At 38.5% G+C, this 26,669-nt stretch overlaps 1 protein-coding gene across 5 annotated transcripts in view; it reads left to right on the top strand.

Annotated features, from left to right (window-relative positions):
• The window catches only part of RIC8B (RIC8 guanine nucleotide exchange factor B), a 36,624-nt gene extending 12,108 nt beyond the window's left edge, over nucleotides 1-24,516 (top strand). For 4 of the 5 annotated variants that reach the window (XM_080349972.1, XM_080349973.1, XM_080349974.1 and 1 more), the window contains 8 exons: nucleotides 1,862-2,467; nucleotides 5,574-5,668; nucleotides 10,353-10,506; nucleotides 10,841-10,936; nucleotides 13,488-13,632; nucleotides 13,783-13,927; nucleotides 16,181-16,300; nucleotides 23,506-24,516. In XM_080349972.1, the coding sequence (XP_080206098.1) occupies nucleotides 1,862-2,467; nucleotides 5,574-5,668; nucleotides 10,353-10,506; nucleotides 10,841-10,936; nucleotides 13,488-13,632; nucleotides 13,783-13,927; nucleotides 16,181-16,300; nucleotides 23,506-23,617 (1,473 nt within the window). In that variant the 3' untranslated portion in view covers nucleotides 23,618-24,516. Of the gene's footprint in view, nucleotides 1-1,495; nucleotides 1,609-1,861; nucleotides 2,468-5,573; nucleotides 5,669-10,352; nucleotides 10,507-10,840; nucleotides 10,937-13,487; nucleotides 13,633-13,782; nucleotides 13,928-16,180; nucleotides 16,301-23,505 lie in introns of all 5 variants that reach the window. The other variant, XM_080349975.1, reaches the window with a different exon arrangement.
• Nucleotides 24,517-26,669: the final 2,153 nt, after the last annotated feature.

The following is a 26,669-nucleotide window of genomic DNA, read 5'->3' as shown; positions in this document are numbered from 1 at the left end:
TCTTATATGTTTTTCGATTATGTGAATCTTGCATCTTAAAAAAATGTATTTGCTTGTAATGGCTAGGAAGCTTAGTAACTTTTTCAAGGTACTTATCCTTGAAATTCCCATGGTAAGTATCTAGATACCTGCACAGGTGGTCAAATGTGGACTCTATACTGTTGCAGTATCTATAATACCCTGACAAAGATTTCTCATGTTGCTTGTGTGATAGTAAGAGGTGGAACTCACTCCTTGCTTTCAGACTCTTACTGGATTGATCTGGTCAGGGCTGTGGAGATGTAGTCAAGATCTTCCTCATCTGGGTGGTGCTTTTGGGTGGGCTTCACCCCAGGATGCGCATATTAAAAATCATATTGTGAGTTCCTACTGTCTGACTTTGTTTACAGATTGTCTTTTAACATTGTTGAAGACTTGTGGTTTTTTTCCTCCTTTATTCTTCTGGAGTGTCTGTTCTAGATGTGCTTTAGACTTAACCTTTTTTTTTTGGCTCTGATTGTAAGTGATCACAGTAACAAAACTTGCTTGGATGTTCCAAGTGGAACTTTGGTTTTGAGCTCTGGGTCAGTGTGCTGGGCTGCTCTGCTTCCTGTCTTTTTGTTGTGGTGGTGCTGAAAAGTGCAGTTCCAGAGACCATTCACCAAGAACTATTTTTTACTTGTATTAGTATTCCTACGGCTTTATTTTTTAATCACTTTCTTATTGACATATAGTGCCTGAGACCATGATATGAATTTCAGATCCTAAGTGGACTTCTGCACTGGGGCTATTCAACTCAGTTGCTACTCTGGCTTCTTGGGTAATTTATTCATAACAGTGGTCAAGACAAAAAATTTGTGGGGTGAGAAGGGGTGAGGAACTGTGTCCTGTGAGGTACAATACAGTTTATATTGCCACTTATTTGGGAATTTCTTTGTAACTGTAATTCGGCCTCTGGTGTCCTTGAGTAGTAATGTTATTCTGAGGTTGAGGCATAAAAACCTAATGGAGTCCTCCCCCATCAAGCAATCTCTTCTCTCCTGTCTTTTCTCACTTTTGATTTATCACCTAATTGTCCATTTCTGTTTTATAAAAGGTAATTCTTCTGTAATTCAGATTTTACTGCTCTGCCCTGCAGATTCTTGGAGCATTCTATTTTCTCATGCTCCGTTTATACATTTCATGTTTCCCCTGCAGTCATGTTGGTATAAAGTATCAGCGAAGTATTTCAAATTCAAGAGCAATCTGGGTTGACAAAGCAGCACTTTTGCTGGTCTGGTAAAACTGCTACAGCCTAAGTCTTACTGTAAAACTGCGTTATAGTTCTCTGTCAGAGGTAACATTTCTAATGATCTTACTTAAGACGGGAGAGGTCTGTAGATTCGGTTGAAAAAGCAACACAAATTGTAGCTGTTACCAAACCTGCATGACTAATACCTGCATGTTGAACAGCAGTTGGTTTGCTTTCTTTTTTCCCAGCCTCCTGGCTAAAATTTTGCAGCTTATAATTTTGCAGGTACTGTAGGTGTGACTGTTCTACTTTGACACATTTTTGAAACCTTTCACCTTGTTGCCCTGGCTACTCCAGTTTTCAGCCGTGATACTGAGAGAACGTGGTAACTGGCAATGGTGGGTAGTACCTGCTGTTTTGGCTTAAGGCTTTTGCCAGTGTTGAGGTACTTGGATTGTATCCATGAGGAAAACTGCTTTTGATGATCTTTTGCAATAGCTTATATTTTGAAGAGCTAATACAGAATACCGAGTTTCTCAAGTCAGCTGAAAGCTAAAAAGTTACATGGAAGCTTAGCAAAAGCAGGGTCCTATTGCCACCAGTATTTCGATGCTAAAACTGTTCCTTTTTTGTTTCTTTGTGTTTGCATAGAAACTATGTGAGGGAATTCTAAACATCCTTGAAAAAGACGCAGAAACTTCATGTCAAGTTGCCTGCCTGGAAGCCCTCCGCATCCTCTCCAGGGACAAGAAAGTTTTAGTGCCTGTAACCACAAAGAGGAACATGCAGATCCTTATGAGGCTAGCAAAGCTGGATGCTACAGAAGATCCTTTGGAGAGAGTATCTGAATTTCCTGTTATAGTAGAAGCTTTAAAATGCCTCTGTAACATAATTTTTAATAGTGCTGTTGCACAGAAGCTCAGTTTGGAACTGAATCTTGCGGCTATGCTCTGTAATCTCCTGGAAAAATGCAAGGACCAAGAGTTCGTTGATGACATTAAATGCTTTGTTTTGCGTCTCCTCTTCCTCTTGTCACTTCTGCACACAGATATTAGATCACAGTTGCGTCAGGAACTACAGGGGGTGCAAGTTTTGACTCAGGCTTTGGAACGTTCTCTAAATGTAAGATGGACAGAAGAATATAAAGCAGCGGAAGATCACGACAGACCTTTATCTTTGCAAGAAACAGATTGTGCCATTGAGGCACTAAAGGCTCTTTTTAATGTAACACTTGACAGCTGGAATGTCCACAGCGAGGTAAGGTTTAGTTGAAGTGGTTTTTTAATTGGGTTTGTTTGGCCTGCAAGAGCCACAATCAGCAGGTAGATACACAAGAGGCAGTTGTTGTCCAGGCCTCAGAGCAAGGATTTTAATACTTAATTTTTACTACTGTGATTTTGATGGAATATGATTACATTTTTCAGAATACAGGCTAAGGTAGTCTTGAAATTTTGTATCGTAATTTCTCTATATGCAGAATCAGTCTGAGAAAATTTTTCTGTCTGAATTCTGCTTGTGTCACGTATTAATGATCTTGGGCTTTCAAGAGTAGTTAGCCTTTAATGCTCATTGCTTTGAATACCAAAATAACTTTCTTGTTCTTGTTACTAGTTAGGCAGAAAAGCTAATCAAAACATTTTCTGTGCAATGGGAGAGTAACTTGGATTATCTAACACAAGTTAGAACTGTATGTTTTAAAATAAAAAATGCTAAGAAGACAATTTCATAAGAGTCTGCGATTTCTAAAAGAAAGTAAATGCTGTTCACTAATAATTAGCTGACAGTTGGACTAGATGATCTTTCAAGGTCCCTTCCAATCCCTAACATTCTGTGATTCTGTGTGATTCTGTATCAGATAGCTACACCTCTGTGGATTGTGGACTATGGAAATAGGGTAATAATTAGAGCTCAGAAGTATCTCTAGTTTTCTTCTGGTGTGGATTTTTTTTCCTGTGCATGGTGATGAGCACATCAACTGTAGTTTTTAACAAATAAATAACTCTGAAGAAAGAGCTGTACTGTTTTTAGTATCTTTCTCTGCCATCCTCCCAATCCCAGATCTGAATTTAAACATGATCTTTTAAGATGAGGTGAAATACGAGAACCAAGCACACTTTCATTGTTATGTCTTACAAGATGTCTCTTTTTTTTTTTTTTCATTGCAACATCAGATCTACTTTTTTTCATAGACAAATATGCTTCCTATGTGTTGCATCCCTAAATTTATAAACAGAAATGATAAGGATAACTTTTTTGGTTGAAAAACTTATGTCTGTGCTACAGTAATAGGGAATCTTTCTTTTTAGTCTACATCATATTTTCTCTAAAACAGTGTTAACTTGTCACTGGCCATTGTAAATATGCAGTATATAAAGCTAAGTAGAAGTTTACAGTAGTTAAAATTGACAAATGAGTTTTCTCTTTAGTGCGTTGGCCTAAACAATAAATATGATATTAATAATAACATTAAGAAAAGTAAAACTTGAGAAAAGTATGAAGCTTATTTGCTTTAATGTCTCAAGGATACTCTGAATAAGAAATCTTGAAATTTAAGATTGAATGAAGGGAAAAAAATCAGAGAAGCTAATACTGCAAATTTAAAGGAAAGATGAGGAAACCGAGGGGCTTTTCTCTTATTTATATCCCTGACTTAGACCTTTATTAAACACATCTTTAACTTTGTCAGAGAATGTTCTTTGTATAGGCAAGTGATTGTTATGAAGGTAGGAACCTGAGTGGAGAATCTTGACCTGAAATCAAGCATATAACACAGCTCCATGAATGTTTGCTACTTCAGACATTGAGAACTATCATCTTTGCAATTAAGGACTTCTGTGTGGAAGAAATAATGTCAGGTGCTAAGTGGGAAAGTGAAGCTGTATTACATGTTCTCCTCCTGAGAAGTAAGCGCTTGAAATCTGCATCTTGAAGTTGGTTTACTCTTACAAAATACTGGGAACCTTGAGAAATGAAAAGCCCGGTTTGCCACAGAAAGACAGGTGGGAGGTGACACACAGTCGTGGTGCTACCTGATGAGGTTTTATTTGGCCGCTGTCTGTGAAATGAGGGAGGTTTTGTCCCACAGAACTTTTCCTCCTCAAAGAGCCCAAGCACTCAGCTGCCAGATCAGAGGAAATTCTGGTGTTAGTGCTTTTATTATTCTTTTTTCTTTTGGATGAGAGTTTAAGACATTCTGGGGTGGGAAAAGCTTCATTTGTGTTTTGAGATAGAGCTTATAGAATAACTCTTACTAAAAGTTCCTACAAGGAAGGAACCTTTACATTAAAGAGTTCTTTGGTAGTTGTAAACTGTTAGCCAGATATGTTAAGTGGCATTCTGTTTAGCAAGTATCCCTGTGGGAATATGTAATGATCTGTAAGAACGGTAAACAGCATGTTAATTAAGTGGTTTGAAGATGCAGAATTTGAAGAGATTACAAACACTTGGCGGGATGGAAAATAAAAGGAGACCAGAGAGGTTAGACGTGCAGGTAGAAAACTAAATGAGATCTATCCTAAGGGGAATAGTACAGTTTTCAACACCAATGTTTAATGACTGGAGGTGGTTTCAAGTAGCAAACCCAGACAAGAGCCGCAGGTACTACAGTCGGCAGATTGGGACGCTGATGTTACACAAGATACATTAGGGTGCTTTGAGCCAGGTCAAACACACCATAACATGTGATGTATGCTGAGAAGAGCTAATGAAAAAGGACCAGGACAATGATACCTGCAGTTAAATTATTGCAGTTCTGGTGGACATCTCTGTGGCTGCTGTCTGGTGGGAGATGGAAAGGGGGAGTTGCTTGAAGAGAGCAAAGTAGGGCAAGTAAGGTTGCCAAGAGTAGAGAAATTATTAAGGAAATGGTGAAAAGTTATCAAGAGAACAGATACAAGTGAATTAGGAAGGGCAACAGACTGGGTGGGGGAATTGAAGCATTGGCAGCAAAAAGTCAAAATGAGGAGGCGGCGAATGAAATGCAGATCATATGTAATCTAAGTGGATGAAAACGTGGCTCTGTGTAAATACAGGAAGGAAGATAGTAGTGGTATATTAGAAACAATGGTATGGAATTGAGCAAATGCTTGTAACAGGGTTTTCTGGTAGTGGAGGCTCATTTGACTGGAAAATAATCTCTTTTTTAAAGTCCCTTTTAAAAGGTCTGGTTAAAAGACCTGCATATGCCAGCTATGTTGCATTAAGCATTCAGTGAGCTCTAAGGTACAATCCTTTTATTGACAGGGATGGATGTTATGATCTAATAGGTATTTTTCATCTTTAATTTTTATTATTCTAGTGACCTGAAACCCTCACTTGCAATCTTCAAAATGAAAAAATATCTTCATAATTTATATTTATATAGAATGAATCTCATCAATTTCGTTACATGGCTGCCATCCTTCGACACTGCTTATTAACCACGGGCCCTACTGAAGACAAAACTGAAGAGTTGCACAGGTTGGTAGAATTGTAGAACCAAACTAATTTAAAAGGTTATTATTTATTAAAAAAAATATTTGCTTAAAATCTGAAGTGGGAATCTGAGAAGCAATGAAATCTCTAATTTTGAGTCAAATATTATTAATCTTTTGGATGAAAACTGTTTGCCTGAAATATTATTTATGCATGGCCACTATTTCAGGCAGAAAGTGGCTGGTGAGGTTGTTATTTTTAATCAATAATAATGAAGCTATCCTTTTTGAATTTATTTTTTAATATCTATATAACTGAGGACGAAAATATATATAGAAGTTTTAGAGGCAGTGCAAATTAAAGTTGAATGAGACTTTTGTCATTTTGTACAGAAGCTGATGGAAAAACTCTGCATTTGGAGATTTTTGTATGTAACTTTTGGAATTCTGATGGATTGGGATGGAAGTAACAAGTTGATATTTTATCTCCAGTGGTTCTAGGCTGTTTTATTAAAAGTATAAATATAAGTTCCCTGGTAACAATATTTTCTTTTTCAAAGATGAGTGAATCATCTTTCAGTTTTAGGTGCATTGTTTTGTTTGTTTGCTTGTTTTCCTTCCTCAGCCCTGCACCCAACTGTTTGTTATGTATTTGCAGCCAATAATTCAATCAAAACTCAGAGTATATTTTAGTGAGGTGGTAGTTCTCTGTTCAGTGTTTTTAGCTCTTTTTCATGCCATACTTATTTTTATCCAAATAGGTCAGCTGTTCACAGGGCCCAGTAGTACAGCAGCTTCAAACACTATCCCATGTTCTCTCTTGGCAATGAAAGTTAGTGTTGCGATTCTCTTCTTCTGAGATGTCTGTATATCTAGTGTTGGATCTTTTGAAGATTGTCTTCTAAACCACCGGTCTCCAAGAAGCAGGATATAGCTTTTAACGCTTTCAAGGCTGCTGGCTGTGAAATGAACTTGATTAAAATCTTGGAAAGCTCTTAGAGATCAACAGTCTTAGTAGGTGAACACTAAAATCCCACATCAGAGCCCTTCTCAGCTGGTGCAGACAAGTTTGGAATAATTTAGGATACTCCTGCGGTAGTTGCCATGACTAACGTTAGTGCTGAGTGTGTCCTAAAAGGCAGTCTGTGTTTTCGCTTTGCTGCTTATGGTGGGTGTTCTGCACTCTCATCCTCCTTTCAGGGAGGAACTAGTGAGAATAAGTTCCCCACTGCTGGGAAAATTGAACAAATTTGGATAAATTCAACAACTACAAGAAGACAGAGATGGGCTTTTAGCATTTAAGCTTGTACCTTGTCAGCAAGACTGCCTGGTATTCTGGTGAATTATTATTCAGCTGATGCTCTTCCCGTGAAAGCATGTTCTATTTCTTTGTCCAGGAATCTGACTCGTCTAATCACCCTGTAAAATTCCATTATCTTGTGCTACTGCAAAAGGATGCATGTTAAGCAGGTCCTTCTGGTTTTAGGTTTTGCAAACCCTTGCAGATGATATCCAAAAAGGATATAGAATATATCTATATACATATAAAAGTAGACAGCTGTAGTATTGGTGTGATTTCTGCCCTTGCTTTTTTCAGTCAGAAGGAATATTTTCTGTAGAGGTGCTGCCCACATGGACCTTATGGAGACACTAAGTCAAGGCAAGAATTCTCCCTAGTTCTGAGAGGGGGAAGCAGAAAAGAAGTAAGGATGGTTATCACTGCCTTGTGTCACTTCAGTTACTTCGGCTTCCTTGTCAAACTCAGCGTGGCGCTGCTTCAGTCTTTCTGTTAATGCTGGGAACACAGTGTTCTCCCTCTGTTAGCTAGCTGTAGCAAGTTTGTTCAAGTTGATAGAAGAAAGAATGCAAGTATAGTATTGCTGCATGTAGTATTCAATCTTGATTCACGTTGTACTCGGTTGGTGGGTTGGCTTTTTTTTTTAACATGCTAGAAGTGCTCTGTGCAGGTTTTGACCTTTGTGATTCAAGTATTTCAGCCCGTTTGCAGAACGTGGGTTTTGTCTTTGAATGCTACAGGATGCAATACAAGCTGAATAATTTAATATACTTTTGCACCAAGACTATTCATCATAAGGCAGCTCTGAAACAGAAAAGGTATATTCACAACTAATGCGCCTGCAAACCCATCATATGGATCAGGGGTCTGGATCAGAGGGCCCTACTTCAGTCCCCTGATGTATTTGGTCAAGTCTTTCCTTCCTGATAAGAGCTTTGATAATGAATGAGTAAACTTGTGTTAGCAGTCTACAGCTAACGTAGCATAGCTAGAAAAATGAGGCTGTATCATTTTTTGGGGGTGCTTGACTCTGACTGTACAATCTTCATTGCTAGAGATGAGATATGAGTCAGAGAGCAGAGTGCAACTTGTAGCTCTGCATTCCACTTGGAAGCCCATCAATAAGGCAGTTACGAAAAAAACATTACAAATGGAATAAAATGTGAGCAGTCCTGAATGCAGAATAAACTTCAGGAAACATCAGGGAAGCATAGGTATATCTCTCAGAACTGCTGCTCACTTGCCCTTCTGTAAGTTTGTACATCTGCAGGATGTTCCGATGTTTAAATGAAGGGTTCGGGCAGCCTGTTAAAGTGCGTTGTACAAATGCTAGTGCTCTGAATGTTTAAGTTGAGGATTTGTTTTATGCAATCATAAGGTGTTGGATACATGCCCTGAGCTGTAATCTGAGTGTCAGTGTGACTCTATTTCTAATAAAAAATCAGAAGTTACCTATAAAAATATCTTAACTAATTTAGTACCTGGTATTGTTGTCATTATTGTGGTTCTGTCATGTCATTACTTAATGTTTGAATATGAACGGCTTAAAGCACCACATATTAGAGTGAGTGCCATTTTTGCCCACTAACAAGGTTTTAATCAAGGCATTCAGCAGCTCTAAATAGGCCTTTGCTTCTAAATTTGCATATCAGGAGGGGGCTGGGAGCATGAGTGGGTGGGTGTCATGTCCCAGTGATTAATGATCTCTAGGAAGCCGAAAAGGGGAGAGTAATATACGCAGTATTTCTACCCCCTGGAGTAGGAATGCAAACACTATTGTGCAGATCTGTGCATAGTCACTGACTTCCTGGTAGCTGGAGAATTTCATACACTCCTCTACCACAAATAAAACTGTCAGTGAAGTGACAAAGATCAGAAAGCCGGGCTTCATTTATTGAAAAGAATAGCTCAGACACAGTGATCCAGAAAATTAATTTTGTAGGTGTTTGGGAACTTGGTTGTTTAATAAGAAACTGGTAAAAAGAGAACGTCTGGTGAAAAGCCTAAAGCCACTAAATATTTGTTAAATTTCAAACTGTTTTGCTTCTGACTATTCCTGAATTATTGGCGAGAAATAACTTCCGTGATATAAAAGACGTATTTTAAACAGGAATTAGGAACAAAACAAAGAAAACAAGCTTTCCAAAAAGTAGAAGTTGTCTGAATTTCAATTGCTAAAAGAGCAAAAGGGAGATGGCACAATGTGGAACAGCCACCCAGTCTGATCAGACTAAAACCAGCACATTTGTTAGAAATGCTGTTACGGCTGATTGCCATGATTTGCTTCCTGTTGTACTAAACCTTTGTTAGAATTGTATTAATAACATTAAAAAAATGAAGGCAGCTTCTAAGTAAATATTATTAAAAGTGTTATGTGAAGTTGAAAAGTTTTCTCTGTTCTTGGAACACTTCGCCAATCCTTAAAACATCAGTGCTCGTGGTTTCATTGATAGCTTTGAGGCCTGCATATGTAAGCCTAAATGATTCTGTAGTATTTCTAAATATATCCATTTTAAATTTTAGTTGCGCATCAGCAAGTAAATAATGTCAAAATTCTGATTTTTGTAGCATCTGTGTAATTTAGCCCCATATTCAGGGAAGAGTACAAACACCAGGCTGTATAATGAGAACACGCTAGATAGCATACTCAAGGGATGTGAACTGTACCAGAGACTCTTGGAAAATAAGTCCCATCTTACTCCATTAAAGACAACAGAGGGAAGCTGTGGTCTGATTTGAATCGCTTAATGGATATTTGAGAAGCGCTCCTCCTTGTGCTTTGTAGGATGCAAAGACTGCCAGATATTGAAAGGTAGTGCTTGGTTAAAAAAATATATACATATATATCTATATATATACACACATATATATATACACATATATATCTATATATCTTTTTTTAATGGATTAAAAGTCTTCTGTATTTCCTACACACTAAGCTAAGTAAAAGTGGAAATATTTCAGGGGACCTGAGAAATTGCCACCACACCCCACTGTTGAAAGAGGAGGAGATGTTTTCTATGGTGTACTTTGTCACACTAATGATGGTAATACAGATGAGTTATAAAATGTTTTTAAGTTTCAAGGAGTGGAAAAAAAAACAATCTCCATTCGCTGCAAATCAATGTGAGAGTTCCCCCTGCTGTCCGGGAAGATCAGCTGCTGGAACAGCCTGTGGGGCAGGATGGAACTAATAAGGTGCTGCTGCTGTACGGCTTTGGGGGCTTGTTATTTTTTTGTTCCAAAAGCCAGCACTCAGGCGATAACGCATGCCACCTTCTTTAAATCCCAGCGAGGAGAAAATAAAGCATTGTTTGAGTTGCAAGGCGTCTTTTTGTTTGCAGTTGTACAAACAGCGTATGGTGAGTTGTACTCTGGTTTTAATTCATTCTTCCAAATGAATAATGATTTTTTTTTTTTAAATCTGTTTCAGCAATGCAATCAACCTCTTAAGCAATGTTCCCGTTTCGTGCTTGGATGTTCTTATTAGTCCATCATCCCAAGAGGAAACAGATATAAAATACAATGGGATGAATATGGGAGCAATTCAAATTTTACTGGATTTCATGGAGAAGAGAATAGACAAGGTATGGGCTGTAAAGATTCTTGACAAAAGGGACCTCTTTCATTAAAGCAAAAAGTGCACATATGTAAAGCTTCTTACAAGCCTTTCAGACAGTATTTAGCACATATATGGACATTCTTGCTTCTAGATTGTGAAACACCTCAAAACTGAGAACAAATTCCTGTGAATACCTGAAGCATACTTGTGTGTGTGAGAGGAGGAACATTTGGCTCTCTGTTTATATCTATGTAAAGCTCATGTGTCGGCTGTCATTTAGGACTTTATTAAAGAGGTCATAGGATTTGAAAAGGAAAATTTGCTCTTAATTATTTTATTTGTATTTGGTTTTATTTTAGGGGAGCAGCTATAGAGAAGGTCTGACTCCAGTTCTCAGTTTGTTAACTGAATGCTGCCGAACTCATAGGAATATCAGGAAGTTTATCAAAGCTCAGGTGAGTAAAATATTCATCAAAATTTGAATATGAAGCTAATGATAAACATTTTGAGGTTTGTATATCACTGCAAGACACCGATACTTTAGAAGTATGACTGGTTTCATATTAATTTACCCACAAAGTTCTCTGCAATATTTTTTTCTATTTGGTCTCTGACAACTGTCAGCTCTAGAAATAAAATTTTCAGTCATGTAAATCAAAAGATATTATGGCCTAAGTTCCATAGTGCACTTTGTAGAGCTGTTAAGTAATAAGACTAGTGGTATTGTAAAGCTGTGTTAATGTGGGTCACTATGGTCTATGTGACACAGGGGCAAAGAACTCAGTGAGGTCTGTTCCCTCACATCCAGCATTTTCAAAAATAATTTGAGTGCAGTTAAAAACTTTGCGAAGCTGTCTGGTAGCCGCTGGGGCTACAGGTGTTTTGGTGGGTTCTACTCGAGCTTTAGTTTGACCTCAGTAGGGCAGGAGTCATTGGAATTGGAACTTGTGTACCAGTGTGTATCTGCTGGTCTGACAGAGTAAAACTCTGTCCCCGAACAGAGGGGCTTCATCACTTGGCCTCTTAAAAGAGCTGTGTAGTACAGTAGAGACACTGGTTAGGCTTTTTACAGGAAAAAATATTTCCATACCATGGTTGGAGAGCTACAGGATCTTTATGGCTTGGTGGTTGGGTGCAGTATTCTGTTCTGTGTGTTCTGCTGCTTCTCCTGAAGCTGAGTGGAGAAAGTTAAAAGATAAGCAAGGGAGAGACAGCTGAAACCAGCTGAGAAATGTTCTTTCTCCTAAGCTGCAGTGATTTTTGGGTTGCATCCTAGATGCCACTCCCAGGTCAAATCTGTGCTTGAGTTCATAAATAGAGGTTTTTAATGGAAAAAGGTGTATTTTGCATATATTTTCTGCCTCTTTCATCTATACCAGAAAAGTGGTTTTGAGGAATTTAAGAAACTCCTTCTTAGTGTTTATTGGTTTTGTTCACAGCAGTTCTTTCCTAGGATAGTCTTCTGAGCTGTTAAGTGTTTAAAAAAAAAATTGCAGAGCCAAACGTTCAGAAGTTAGAAAATGAAGTTGTCTGCATGTTTTTACGACATCTTGACGTCTAGATGTCAGGATATAATTGCATGCTGTCTCTTACGACAGGACTGCTGCTTCATATAGTGCACAGATTGGCTGGATGCTGCTAACTGCATGACCGGATGTTTGATATTTTGAATTACCCTCATTGTTAAGTGTTGGCCTTAGGCTTTAGTTATTATGCACTATTCAAATTCGGATCTGAGGACAGAATGATTGATTTCCTCTTGGACTGTCCTATGGCACTCATCACTGTATTAATACTAGAGTATTCTAAAAACATTAATTCATTCTTACAACACACTGTGCAATGGCAGTCATGGCACTATCCCCATTACAGAAAGTAAGCTGGGACAAAGGAAAATGTTTTTGCTAATTGTTTGAATACTTAGTTTGAAAAAGATGAGGTCTGGTTTTTTTCAAAGTAGTCAATACCATAGCAGTCATTTTTTAAAGTATTGGTTCCCAGTGAATCTGATTTCAGTAGTAATTGTGCAGTAATTTTGCACAGAACATGACATTTTTACATTAGACACCTAGAAGACAAAGGACCTGCTATTACTTAGAACAATTAGTGACATCTTTGGTTTCATTCTCTGGTAAAATGTTGAAGACCCATAATTCTTACAGGAGTCTTCAGACCATTAAACATTTCATACTACAGCCCAAATTCGATTGCAGATATTATTGTATCCTGTGAATGCGAAAACAAAAAAGTAGGTTTCGAGTCTGAATGCATATGCACAAGAAGGTGGAAGTTATGTTGCAAAACCAGCCATATTTCAGGCACCTTCCGCCTTTCTTGAGGGTTGAAGTTAATATTAATGCCATTTAATGAGAAAATAGTGTCTTTGAGGAAATGGTAAATGGTGTTTTCTCAAATCTTTTTGAATCTTAGCTTCAGCTTTTTAAAGAGTGCTTTTGGGGAGAAGTACGCATAGCCTCTATCCACTTAGAGCCAATTTTTGAAATTCTTGATAGTAGAACTTGCAATGTGACTTATTTTCCTGCTTTACCACTCTAAGTCTATTCCTTGTTCTGTATAAATTACCCATCATATTAATATTATAAGTTTCCTTAAGATTGTGTGTTTAGTGCTTTTGCTACATATTTGAGAAAAACAGAAGAAACAAAGAACACAAGGTTACTGCTGCCTGTTAGCCCACTATTTTGGGACACTAATTTGTGCTCTTAACCTTCTAATAGATGTCTTTTTTTAAAAAAAAAAATCTATGTTTGGGACTGTGTTCTGTTCTGCTCAGGATGGGAGGCCAGAAGGCCTGAGTATGTTATGAAGCAAGAGTCATTACTAGTACATGTATAAGCGTGGTTGGGCTGATTTTATTCCTGTTTTTGAAGGAGCAGAGCTTATGGTATTTTCTTGTTCTGTTGACTGTGTTTGTTTCTGCAAGGATTGGGCAGATATTACCATGCATTCTATGCTGATTTTCTCCTTTTTTTTTCGTGCTGCTAGGTATTGCCTCCATTAAGAGATGTATCAAATCGACCAGAAGTTGGCACAACAGTGAGAAACAAGCTTGTGCGCCTTATGACACATGTTGACCTTGGAGTAAAGCAAATTGCAGCAGAATTCCTTTTTGTTCTTTGTAAAGAGAGAGGTAAAAATTATTTCTTCTCCCTTCTATGTAAGGTCTTGCCGTAAATAGTATATTTGCCTCTTACTGTAACTCTCAGTTCTTTTAACACTGTGCTGGTTTCTGTTTGGTAGCTGAATATAGCTGAATAATTTTCTGTGTCGCTCTTTGCAGTTGACAGCTTGTTAAAATACACAGGCTATGGTAACGCAGCAGGATTGCTGGCAGCAAGGGGCCTGTTAGCCGGAGGAAGAGGAGAGCATTGGTACTCCGATGATGAAGATACGGACACGGAAGAATACAAATCTGCAAAGCCAAAGTATAGTATTGTTTTCATTCTGAATATCCTGTTGCAATTCAGATGTTTTGCCATAACTGGTTTTTTTCACCTTTTCCAGAGTGGCTGTTTTTGGAATTGCATGTGTTTATATTAATTACTGTCTCCTGTTTACTTCATGGTCTAATTATTGAAAAAACAGCCTCTAATAGGGACCATCATATAGTTGGTTGGCTGCAAAAAAAAAAATCACTATGAGAATGATTTAACTTCAGTAAGGGGAACTATGTAAAAATGAAAACTTGTCAAAAAAAAAAGGAACAAAACAAGAAATGTTTGTTGATGGTCTAAGAGCAGTTTCAAGATGCATATTAAAGGTTCGGAGTACATGTGTGTTCTCCATTTAAATGGCTACTTAAAAAGCTCAAATTGTTAAATGAGAGTAAAGGAGGCTATTGGAAATGATACTATGAAAGAGTAACAAAGCAGGCCAAACAGGTTTTGAAGAGAAGCTTACTGGAGGCATTAAGAATAAAGAGAATCTTCTTCACAGCTTCATCAAAAGCTGGAGGCCTCTAGTATGTATGTGGTCAGTAGGTGGTTGAGATGTAAGTGATCGGAGGAAGGTGACAAGTCCATAGCAAAAACACTAAAGGAATTCTTTGCATCATTGTAACTGAGGCAGTTGAGATCCCTTTCATTACAGACTATGAGTTTGAATAACAATTTAAAATTCAACTGTGAAAAGAGATTTTTGAACAAATTGAGCAAATTTAGGAAAAAAATTATAGAGACAATCTCAGCAAGGATGGCTTTTGCCCCAGATTTTCAAGAAACCCACATTAAGTTGCCAAACTACTAACTATTTTTTGTGGGGTATATGTCTGGAGCAGAGAAACTAAAAATGTCAAATGTGGCTTAAGGTTTTAGGCGGGACTTTGTAAAAAAGGAACAAACCAGTAGGTCTAGTTTCAGTCAGACTGCCTGGTACTAAAATTTTGCTAAGGAATCAAGTAAGTCACATAGGTAAATACGGAAGGACCAAAATAACTTCTGTAGAAATCAGACCTCAGGAATCCAGTTTGTTTGAAGGATGTTCTGTCTCTTGATTTTTATTAATTCTAATTGATTTGGTGTTTAAGGTTTCAGTTTGTCATGTTATATCGTGATTTGCTGCTATTCTAAGTAGGTTCTGAAATTGTTGATAGTGGGCATCTGAAGCATGTTATTTTTCTACTTTATTTTCCTTGAATTACACAGACATGACTAGATATATGATGGGGGGTTGTGGCTCATTGAAAGGTTCTTATTAAGGAATGAGAATGAAAGACAGGATTAAATGTTGGAGAAGTTACAGACATTATATTGCTTCTATGCCAACACATGAACTCTAAAGCAGGAGGCTTCTTTTTTATTTCTGCAGTTCAGGATTGTTTTTTCTTGCTCTTTAGTCTCTGCTCTTCTTTCAAAAGCCTAACATCCAGTTATATGCGTATAAGTAAAAGCATGACATCTATTTTACTTTTAAAAGCTGAAACTTAAATGAGACGTTCAAATCAATTGTCAGTTGCTTTATGCATCTGATTTTCTGTATTGCTGTCAAATTTTTGTGATTAAACTGCTTGAATAGGTAATTTGCCCTGAAAGTGTTCTTTAAAATTACTTATCTGCTTTTGTTGCGTATTCACCTTCCATAATATAGTAACAAAAGCAAATAAGTAGCATTAAGTAATGCCATTTCTGCATCACCGTTCATTTGTTTTCACAGTGAAAATAACTGGCATTGTAGATTTTCAAAGTAACCTTAATTTGGTTTGAGCAAAAATCATCACGGGAGGTGAACAGTAAACTAGTTCAGTGATTCTTCATGAATAAGAAAATGTAACTGGAACTTGTCTATATTTTTTTAAATTAAGCCTGTACAGAATTAGTTGCTAATTCTGTTCCCCATTTATGATTATAACTAATGACACTGCCATTATCACCATCATTACTCCCCCGCTTTCAAACTTCTTGTATATGGGTTATAACATAACAAGTACTAGTGGAATGTGCATTTCTGAGTAGCTAACAAGAAATTAATACAGTGAATAGGCAAGACAATATCGTGATACACGGGAGAAGGCTACAGCAAAGGTATAAATATGAATGTTGGCTATTTAGAGTAAAAACTTTCATGTGCAGTTCAGACTGTTATCTCTGTTAGCATGTTCCTCTTTCCTTCTGTCAAGAAGGCAGACAATTTAAATACCTATTTCTATAGAAATGTGAATTGTGTTGTTTTTCTACTTCCAGCATTAACCTTATCACTGGTCACTTAGAAGAACCGATGCCCAATCCGATGGATGAAATGACAGAAGAACAAAAAGAATATGAAGCTATGAAGCTTGTCAACATGTTTGATAAACTTTCCAGGTATTGCATTATAGCTGCTTTTGTGCGAGGCAGGTCATACCCTGGCTCTTAACTAAGGTCTAGTGCTTCAAAACAGTACTAGACTCAACTTCATGCAGGACTAGGACCACTGTAACTGCAGAGAAAAACATTTAGCGCTTCAAATAAAAGAGTGATATGTAACAGGACTTCAGAAGAAACCTCTTTTGGAGAGGACTGGACAGAAACACAAGATCTGGTGGTGTGGGGACCTGCCTTCTAAATGGATAATAATGGTGATAATAATGAAAAGAATTTTTCTTTTGAAAGTATGGGATACAAGCCAAGCCTAAGGCAAGTGTACTCATTTTCCCCAAGTCAATGAGCAGCATCTTGTGGTAAATTCTTACGTCTGCTGCTTATATGAAGAACAAATACAGTGTGAAAATAGTTGTCACCAGAAGCAATAAATTATATAATAGAGCAATTAAAAGGGAATTCACAATTAAGAATTATTGTGGATTTATTAGGCTAAGTGTGAACTGGATTACAAATGAGCCTTTCTAATATGTTTTAAATGACTGAGATAATGCCGTAAAAGAAAATGGTACATTATTAACAAAGAAAGCTGGGTTTTGTTTTATAGCTTTCTACATACAAAAAGGGAACAGGCCTGTGCTGTTAGCTATAGCTTTTTTTTCTCTATGACCCAATACACTTAGAATTTGCTGGTTTTTCTTCCCCCATACTCATAGCCATATTGGAGTGATTGCTTGTAGCTTATTTTCTGTGTAAGCAAAGTTTCACATTCTTGAGAAACACTTAATGTAATGGTAATTTACCATTGAACTGAGCTGTAGGAGTTTAGGTAAATATCTAAGTGCATCATTCTTCAAACACGGGAAAACTCAGCAGCTAGAAGTACAGGATTTGTACCCAATTTGAAATCACTGCCTTTTGAAATTGGGTCCATCTTTTTGAAACACGTTTTATGTTTGTGGTTTTTTGCGAGAGTTTGTAGATATTCAATAGGATCTACTGAGAGAAATTCATCAAACCAAGTATTTTTTACATCTCTATTAAAAATAAGGAATACAGAAAAAGATAGGGAAGAATCTGGATTTTATATTAGCTGAGAGACTGAATTGTAAGCAGGAGCGAAAGCAGGGAAGGATCTCGAAACAACTGATCTGAAACTGTCGGTGAAGTAATTAGATACTTTTTCACATTATTTGCATGGAAAGCAAGTGTAGCGTGCTATAGTGTTTTTAATAAAGAGAAGAAAACGCAATACGCATGTAATCTTAATTAAACTACTACATAAAACTGAATGATTGCTATGTAAACTAGAGAATTAAAATGCTGAGCATTAGGGCTACCACAATAAAATGAATAAATGGTCTAAAACTTTTTTAAAAGGAAGATTGAGAACAGAGATAAACTGAGACTGAAGACAAGTCAGTTGCTATCGCTATAGCAGTTACACAAAAAGTCCAAATGGCGTTAGTGTAGCGTAAGAGCCTTTTCAGCGTGAAGGATCGGAGGCACCTGCTGTGTTCCCTGCCACAAACTGACAATAAATGAGCAGCTGGTGCCCTGTGTCACTGCTTATCCTCTTGGCCAGGAGCATTGCTTCTACCTTGGGGTTTCTGTGTCACTTACATCCACCTGCAGGTTCTTCTATAGCACTTGGACTGCAAACTTTTCAGGATTTGGGACTCGTTCTGTTGTAAGGTTTTTGTTTAGTTAGTTTTTAGTGTGGCGATTGCTGTGGAACAGTGTTGTTGATCTGCTGTGGTAACATGAATAAAATCACTTGACTGTTCTTCCCACCCTTTTTGTTTTACTGAAAATTGGGGCTGGGAAGTACTGGCAGGAAGAAAAAAGAAAGTGAGTCTTGGGTTTAGGAGGCTGTGGGATGCTTTTAACAAACGTAATTGAGTGCAATTGTGTGTTTTGTGGATGTTAAATAAAATGGGAAGCTGCCATTCTTGTGTACAAATACAAGAAGAAAGGGTTAGTTCCATGCTGCTAGTAGTGGGAGTTTCGGAATTGAACACTTCTGCCTCCAGCTTGAGCTTTTCAGCACTGGGGAGTTTTCAGAGACTTCAGGCTACCAGTTGAATGCACTTTTTGCCCTTGGTTTGCAACCTCCAGATTTAAACTGGAGGTTGATTTCCTGAGTTGATTGTGAGTTGAGGCAGGTGGCAGGTTTCCTGCTTCTGCTGGTCTTCACTGTTGTCACCGTGGGAGGGGACAAATACAATGAACCAGTTTCAGTTTGGAGTAGTGCTTTGCTCTTAAGAGGGCAGGAACTTGGACAGGGAACCAACGTCTCCTTCTTCTAATCTTGAGTGAGTTTATGTGACTTTATCTGTGTAACTTGAACAAGAGCTTGGAGTGAACTTGCATGAGGTACAACAAAACCGGTTTGCTTAGGACGCTTGCTTTGTCCCAGTGGCATTTTCTCCCTTGTTCCATGACAGTGGATTTTTGCTCTCCAGTTTTCTCTTAAGTTTTGGCTTTGGCACTGAAGAATTGAAACTGCTTTGAGGTGATGCAAAACGCATCCATGCTTTGGCTCATTTCAGGTCTTACTTCCAGAGTTTTTCCATTCTGTTAGGTTGTTTAGGCCTGTTCATGGGGTAGTTGACCATCGACAAGGCAAAATTAAAATAAATCACAGTTTTGTTTTATCAAAATGTATGGGGGAAAGCTGAATATTTTTTGTGAACCCATTTCCTCTGCCCAGTATTTTAACATAGACTTGGATTCTACAAAAGCTTTTATATGAATCAATATTTCGCTCAAATTTGCCTGGATGATATTACTTTTAAAAATCATTATGTATATATATACAAATTATAACTGTAAATGAAGATGAAAAATCTTAATTACTGCAGCTCTTGGGAGATGTAGATGTTGCTTAAGTAGTTTGCTGGATGCCTGGATTGGCCTTGAGTAACTCTATGGGCTTTGTCCACAGTAAGGGTCAGTACTATCTTGTTGATTCATTGAGAATGGTTTGGTGACTGTAAATCACTGTTGTCTGCATGTGATGCACATCTTTGAGCTTTGAAAAACTCCCCAAATCTGCAAAAAGATTTAACTCAACCTTTCACTTTTGCAAAATACCAAGCTAGCCACTTTAAATCAGTGTTGTATGATATTCTCTCTGTTTATATCATAGATTATTGGAAATACTTGGTGTTAATTAAAATGTCTGGAAAAAATGCTAACATTTTTTCTATTATAAAGGGTAGGTAGAATTGTATATTAATTGACTAATTTAAAATGTCAGGATGCTTTTTCCAAGCCAACCTTGTATTAATAGCAAGAATCCTTTTGCTGATGAAATGGTCTCCAATTATCACAGCTTGGGTTTTGTTGTACGTTGAACAGAAGTCAACAAAACGAGTATGTAAGAGAACCTGTCTAAATAGGCAGCCATACTCATTAAAAACACAAAATTAATCATAGAATGAATGAAGAAGGCAATGTTACATAGATTTTTTTTTTTTTCCTCCCCTTTCTAATCATGGAACAAAATAATGTTACATGAAAGGATCGGAACCATTATGTAGTACTCAATTATAAGGAGGTGAATAGGTCCCTAACATGCCATTTTATCAAAGGGGCAGACTGGTGTTTACATGATGGCTGTTTCATTACAGGCACCATCATTAATTCCATGTGTCAATACTGCCCTATAGCACATAGAGCAGACAAGTAAGAGTTACCCTTCAAAACAAGGGAATGATTTTTGAGTCATTATCAAGCTAAATGGCAAGCAGGAAGCTAGAACTCATATAGATATATTTGAAGGGACTCTTGGGAGATCTGGAAGTGGAAGAAGAGAATGCATTTTAGCAACTGTTTAATTATGGTGTGTTTCTAAGTACACTTGAAAAGAATGCTTTGTTTGCATTAGAAAAATGAATGTTGCAAGAAGGTGTATTTGAGCATATGGGAGGTCAGGTAAGGATGTTCAAATATGTATAAATGTACACATTGTGTACTTGTGTATATCTTCATGGCATTGGAACAGGCTTCTCAGGAAAGTGGTTGAGTCACCATCCCTGGAAGTGTTTAAAAGACGCGTAAATGATGCTCTTAGGGACATGGTTTAGTGGTGGACTTGGCAGTATTAGGTTAACAGTTGGACTCTATGATCTTATAGATCTTTTCCAACCAAAATGATTCTATGATACAGAAGTATTCCTGCTGGCACCTAATGGGCTGAAGAAACGATCTCTCGTCTGCCCTACAGATAAACATCCAGTTTCTGAATAGTGAACTGTTTTCTGAGGCTATACGTGCCAGTTCTGGTGCTTCTTTTGCCACCTTGTATCTCACCTTAAACAGTAAGAGCTCAAAAGAGCTCAAAGCTCAGTCAAGGTCACTAAGCAGCCAGTGCTAAATGGGCAAATTGCTGAGAGTGGCAGAGCTGAGGTGGCTCATACCAGATAATGATAATCTCTGTGGGCTCTTGTGTGGTACTGCAATTAGCTGAGTGATTCCTCTTGCAATCCTACCCAAAATTCTGTTATTTAGTAGATAGTTGTTCCAAACTTCTGGAACTAACTTTGTAGGCAGCCCAGATCTTTTCATCTGTACTTGGCGCGTGTGAGGCCCCACCTTGAATCCTGTGTTCAGTTTTGGGCCCCTCATCATAAGAAGGACATTGAGTTACTAGAGAGAGTGCAGAGGAGGGCGATGAAGCTGGTGAAGGGTCTGGAGCACAAGTCTGATGAGGAGCAGCTGAGGGAACTGGGGCTGTTTAGCCTGGAGAAAAGGAGGCTGAGGGGAGACCTGATCGCTGTCTGCAACTACCTGAGAGGAGGTTGTAGCATGGAGGGGGTTGGTCTCTTCTCCCAAGTAGCAAGTGATAGGACGAGAGGAAATGGCTTCAAGTTGCACCTCAAGTTTTCACGGAAAGGGTTGTCAGGCACTGGAACAGGCTGCCCAGGGAAGTGGTGGAGTCACCACCCCTGGAGCGGTTTAAAAGACATTTAGATGAGGTTCTTAGGGACAGGGTTTAGTGCTAGAGTTAGGCTATGGTTGGACTTGATGATCCTGAGGGTCTCTTCCAACCAAAATGATTCTATGATCTGTCTCCCTCTGTATTTTTCCTCTTTGAAATCAGGAATAAGCTTGTGTAGTGTTCAGAGCTTGCAGTGAAGTCTTCACCAGTGAAAGGATGCCATGTTTTAATGCCACTGTAGGGACTAGATTAGGTTAGGGAAAAAATAGGCTGATCCCTGCTTCTCCTTCTACCTCATTTTGGTGGCCTAGAATATTTCTGTCTTCATACAGTTCAGCTTTACTTGGTACCATTTGTCTGAGGAAGGATATATGGAGTTCAGCCTCCTCATACAGAGAAAGAACAGCAAACTTGTAACAACCATCATTCATCCTACTCAAGGACTTGCAAAGCAGGAAACTCCTGCAGGAACAGAAAGGTGGTTGATAAACATCCTTGTTATTTGATGAAATGTGAGATCAGCTGCATTTCATGGCTTAGCAGGCAAGCAAAGGTGTTTTTATTCTTTGTGGCTATGTTTTTACTTTTAGGACTTGAAAAATATGAACAAGGACTTACACTTCAGGTTATTCTTCTCCAAAAATAAATATAATCGATCATTACTGAGGCTTGAACTTGAGTAAGTGGCACTGAAGAATTGTTGCAAGGCTGATTTCAAAGGACACTCTTTTTGTATTAAGGTGTTTAAAGTTTAAAAGCCAAAAAGGCCTCAGATTTACAGGCTTTTTTTCCTGTGAAAAAAGTCTTCACTATTAGATGCGACTCCAAAGCACTCCAGCTTTGCCTTTCTGGGACCCCTACAGCAGGCAGGGAGGGTTTTGGTCCAGTTTGGACTCTAGATCTGCAGTCTGTATTTTTTTGAGCCCTTTCGAATCTGATTTTGAGCGTGCCTTTGATCTCTTCTCAAACACATCTGCAGCAGATACTTGAAAACACACACACACACACATGGATTTGTGAGCTTATCACCCTAGTATCTGATTGCCACATCTGTGCAAATAGCTGCATTTCTCTTCAGGTGCAAAAAAAGACTCTTGGAAACTTAATTTCACTGCTGCTTGACTGTACGATATCTAGTATACACATGCCATGTAATTCGGATGTTTCCTTTCTTGGCATTCCTGTGGCTGAGTTCGGGTTAGATTAGCAGCTGCATACAAGCAATTTTTGTCCTTTTTTTCAGCTAAGGTAGAAGTGCAGACCAGGCAGAGAGCTGGTGAAATGCATTTGCTTCCCTGTTAAGTGATGGAGTTTATTTTCTGTGGCTGGGGAGGGTGGTATATGTTTGTTAAATCAGCAGTTTTAGGCCCGTCTTTCAAGCAAAGGGTAAATTGACATCAAGCCTCCGCTCCTTTATTTAAGGTGACTCCTGAATATTTAGAGGTATTCTCCATATTTTTTTTTTCCCAGCAGAAAATCAAACTGTTATCTTTGCCCTTACAGCTTTTGCCATAATCCACATATAAATGAGGTGTTAAAAAGTAAGGATTAAATAAATCTTTGCTAATACTTTTTGATTGGCTTAATCAATAATTAATCATCTCTTAGATGAGGCTGTAGCTTGTGGAGTAGATATAATTGGATTAGCTGCTGAGAGGCCTTTGGAGCTTTGAAGAGATTAAAATGGCTGTCAATCCTGTAATTAAACTGCCACAAACAAAAGCAATAGTATTAGAATCAGTCAGCTTTTTTTTTAACGAATCAACAAGTACTTACACACCACTAGTAGTGGTGTAGGCAAAGTCTGCTCTCATAACTGAGTTATTTCCTTTAACAAGATAAATGTGTATCAGATAATTGTTTGAATTGCCTGGGCATATATTGGCCAGAACAGCAGGTGAAATTTTTGGAAGAAATGGCTGTCAGGGAACTCTTAGAAGAAAAGCCAGTTTGTGTATCTAAACCAGTAAACCTGCTCCTTGTCTTGAGCCTATTAGGCACTGACTTTTCATGGTGTCTTTAATTGGCTAAGTAGGTTTGGCCTACATGAATGAAGTCTTTATCTGTCCTGCTCTTCCCCTCCCACCTCTTTGGAGGGGTTTTTGTTCCTCTTTCTTCTAAACAGAGGGCTTTAGCAGAAGTAACTTCCTTTTAAAGGCTCATTATGTACTAAAGCATATACTGTATGTGACTGTATTATACACATGTGAATTGATATGTGTGCATATGCTAATATATATTCTTTTTCTTAAATCTCTTACAGAGATGAGCTTATAAAGCCAATGGGAGTGCGGCCGGACGGTACAATGGCTCCTTTGGAAGAAGCCGTCAGCCAGTACCAGACCAACAAGCAAGAGAGCTCAGACTCAGACTAAAGCATCACCTGCTTCACTCTCAATTCTCCTCTAATCCGTGCTTTTCCTTAGAACCACGACACCTTTTATCTAGGCATTCTGTCCTCACACTAGCCAGCGTCACTTTAACTGTTCTATTATTGGAATATTTAAATGATGGGTCCTGTGCTGTAATGTCTGAATTTTTATTATGCCCGTTAAAAGAACATATCAATTTATTAGTTTATGATCCTTATTAATTTAAAATGAAATGTATTTCAAAGGGATACAAAATGAAAGCCTACACTGTAAAATAAAATACAAGCACCGTTTTCCAAACTCAGTAGGTTTTCCCATCCTTGATATTTTATTTTTTTGTATTGTCTTGCCAGTCTCCCCCTTTATATAATTGCAATTGAAGAAGCGTGTTTGTTTAAATAGCATTAGGAGCACAAGGTGTTTAAACTTAGGAGTCTGACTGACCTTGTGAATCTGCTTGAACTGGCATTCAGCTGTGATTTCAGAGCTAACCCCTTTTAAAAATGACATTGGATTCTTACTGCTACACACTTCTGTGATTAAGCTGCTGCTTAAGATTTTACCAACGTGTCAGTCACCGACTGCTGCTAAAATTACCTTTAAATTGGGAACAAGGTCATGTATGTTGTATGTCCTCCCTCCCCCATTAAGACCACATGAATATACCTCCCTCCCTTCTTTGGTTAAGTAAAAACATCTTCATTCAAAGCAGCATTCAAGTATGTACACTTAAATGTTGCCGTGAATGGAACTGGACTAAAGTGAAGTGCATGTGCAAGTGTTTTACTGATTTCGGGCTACTTTTGGAGATTAGTGGGTACGCCTCACTTGAAGGGAACTCAAACTAACCAACAAAGAAATATTTCCTTTAGGGAGAACCTGGGAAGCAATGTGGTAGAGAATGGGAAGGTGGGAAGGAGAAGAAAGTGTCACTTTCAACTCTGTACTCTTTAAAAACAAAGATTAAAGTTCTAGGCGTGCTGCACTGCTGTTGTTGGCTCTTTGCCTGCTTGGTTTCTTTCTCTGTGTGTTTCTTCCAGCATGAATTGCATGAAGAATAATCCATGCCCAGTTTGTAATTCCTTGGTTTTTTTTGCTCAGACATATATACAAGCCACTCTTCAGAGCCTTGCAGAGGCTGGTGATGTTTCTCCAGTTTGTCTTGGTTTTCCTATGGCTTGACACTGGTTCCCTGAGCTAAGGACATCGGTGTTCAAAGACCTTGTAAAGGTAGGACTTGATAGGAAATCATACCGTGGTTTCCCATGTGAAGGGCTTCCACAGATCTCCTTAGTCTTCCAAAAGGACTAAAAGGAAATAATGCACTGCTGTCCTCTCAACAGTGAAGTTTGTTCTCCCAAAGGACACTGCCCAGCCACAGTAATGCCCCTTTTTTAAGGAGGGAAAAAAAGAGAAAGGGAATTTAAAGTCATTGATTCTATACATTTGTGTATGCTGGGACCTTTCTGAAGGTTAAAATCATTGATGTTTTGGGTTGTTAGTTGGGCTACACTGCTGCATCCATATGGAGCATCACAGTTTGCATAGGGGGAAAAAGAAGGCAGCTGCTGTTGCCACACAGCAACAGCTACAGCGAACCCATCAATGAACTGATAATACTGTGATCATACCTGTTAAGTATGAATCCAAAAGGGGGAGGGAAGATGTGTCGAGGAGTGAAAAATATGCTCAGCTGCATCTAAGCTGGGACTCCAAAAAACGTAATACCGAGTTTAGCATCATCCACTGACTACTTTGAGCCCAGCACAGGCAAGTATTAAGTGTGCTGCCAAGTGCAAAGAATTCATGGACCCTCCCTGAGGGGCAAAACTTAAGGAGCTCTGTTAATGAGGAATTGAGTCTGGTCCCGCTATCAGCCGAGGCTGTTCCTGGGGGCTGGAAAAGCAGTAATTTCAGTAATAGGCTGTATGGTTTGCTAGAGAGGGAGAAGTATAGAGCATGAAAAAGAGCAAAACCTCAATTTATTGCTTTACAAGTTGCAGAATATGTTCCTACAATTAGCTGGCTAAAGAGATTAATAAAATGATACTGGCTCCAGGGACCTCATTAGGAATGGTATAGCATGAGGCTTTTGTGGTCTGGCTCCTGCCGGTTGCAACTGGGCAACAATAGCCACAATAAACAGTTCTTCTGTTTAGTTTATCTTGGAAAATACATGCTCGTAGTAGGTTTTACAGACGTGAGACGCTGCTTCAATTAAGAAGAAAAAAATGAAGCCCAAGCATAGAAGGTTCTGCCAGAATCCTCCAGCTCCAGAGTGATTTTCATAATTGGGTTGCCTGTAGTGGGTCTAGTTAAATTAATAACTGCCACTAATGCAGCATCCCAAAGCAGCTCTTGCTCCAAGGTGATTGTGGAAGTGGTGCGGCAAGATTTTTGGCTTATCTTTTGAGATGTAACATAGGTCCATCTCTCTGGTAAATCTTGGGACAAAGTTCCTCCAACACAGCAGTGCCCCTGCTTCCCTGTGCGCTGTAAGGTGTTGCTTTCTCTTCAAAGTAGCCATACACATGGCAAGATTTCTCTTGGATTGGGAGTCTGGAGGAAAGCAAAGTGAGTATTTGGTGGTTAAAAAAGCAAACAAACAAAAACAAACCACAAACCACCTCCCTGGAATTATTTCCTGTGAAATCAGGATTTCCTCCCAGCTTTATTTTCAAAGCTGAACCTCCAAAATCGGAGGTGTGGGCAACTGAAACCCGCTTAAACCAGCACACTGGTGAGTAAGCCTGAGCGGTTTGGGGGACGCTCTCGCTTTCCTCCCCAACAGAGCACAGAGGTGCCGCATCTGCATTTGAACGAGTGTCCAAAGTTCCTGTTCAGACATGACCATGAGAATCTGCTGCAACTCACAACATGTTAATACCTGGTAATGTGAAGCCTGGAGAGCAAGGAACGTTTTGCTTCCTCTTCTAGCAATACCTCTGATAGAATCATTATACATGTATTTGACTAACGCATTACATTCTGCACGGTATAAGCTATTCTGTACGAAATAATGACATTTGATTATATAAATGCATGCTTTAATTTT

The sequence above is a fragment of the Nesoenas mayeri genome (genome assembly GCF_963082525.1).
Source record: "Nesoenas mayeri genome assembly, chromosome: 1".
NCBI classification, from domain to species: Eukaryota; Metazoa; Chordata; class Aves; order Columbiformes; family Columbidae; genus Nesoenas; species Nesoenas mayeri.
Note: the sequence above shows the minus strand (reverse complement) of the source record. Positions and strands in the feature narration are given on the sequence as shown.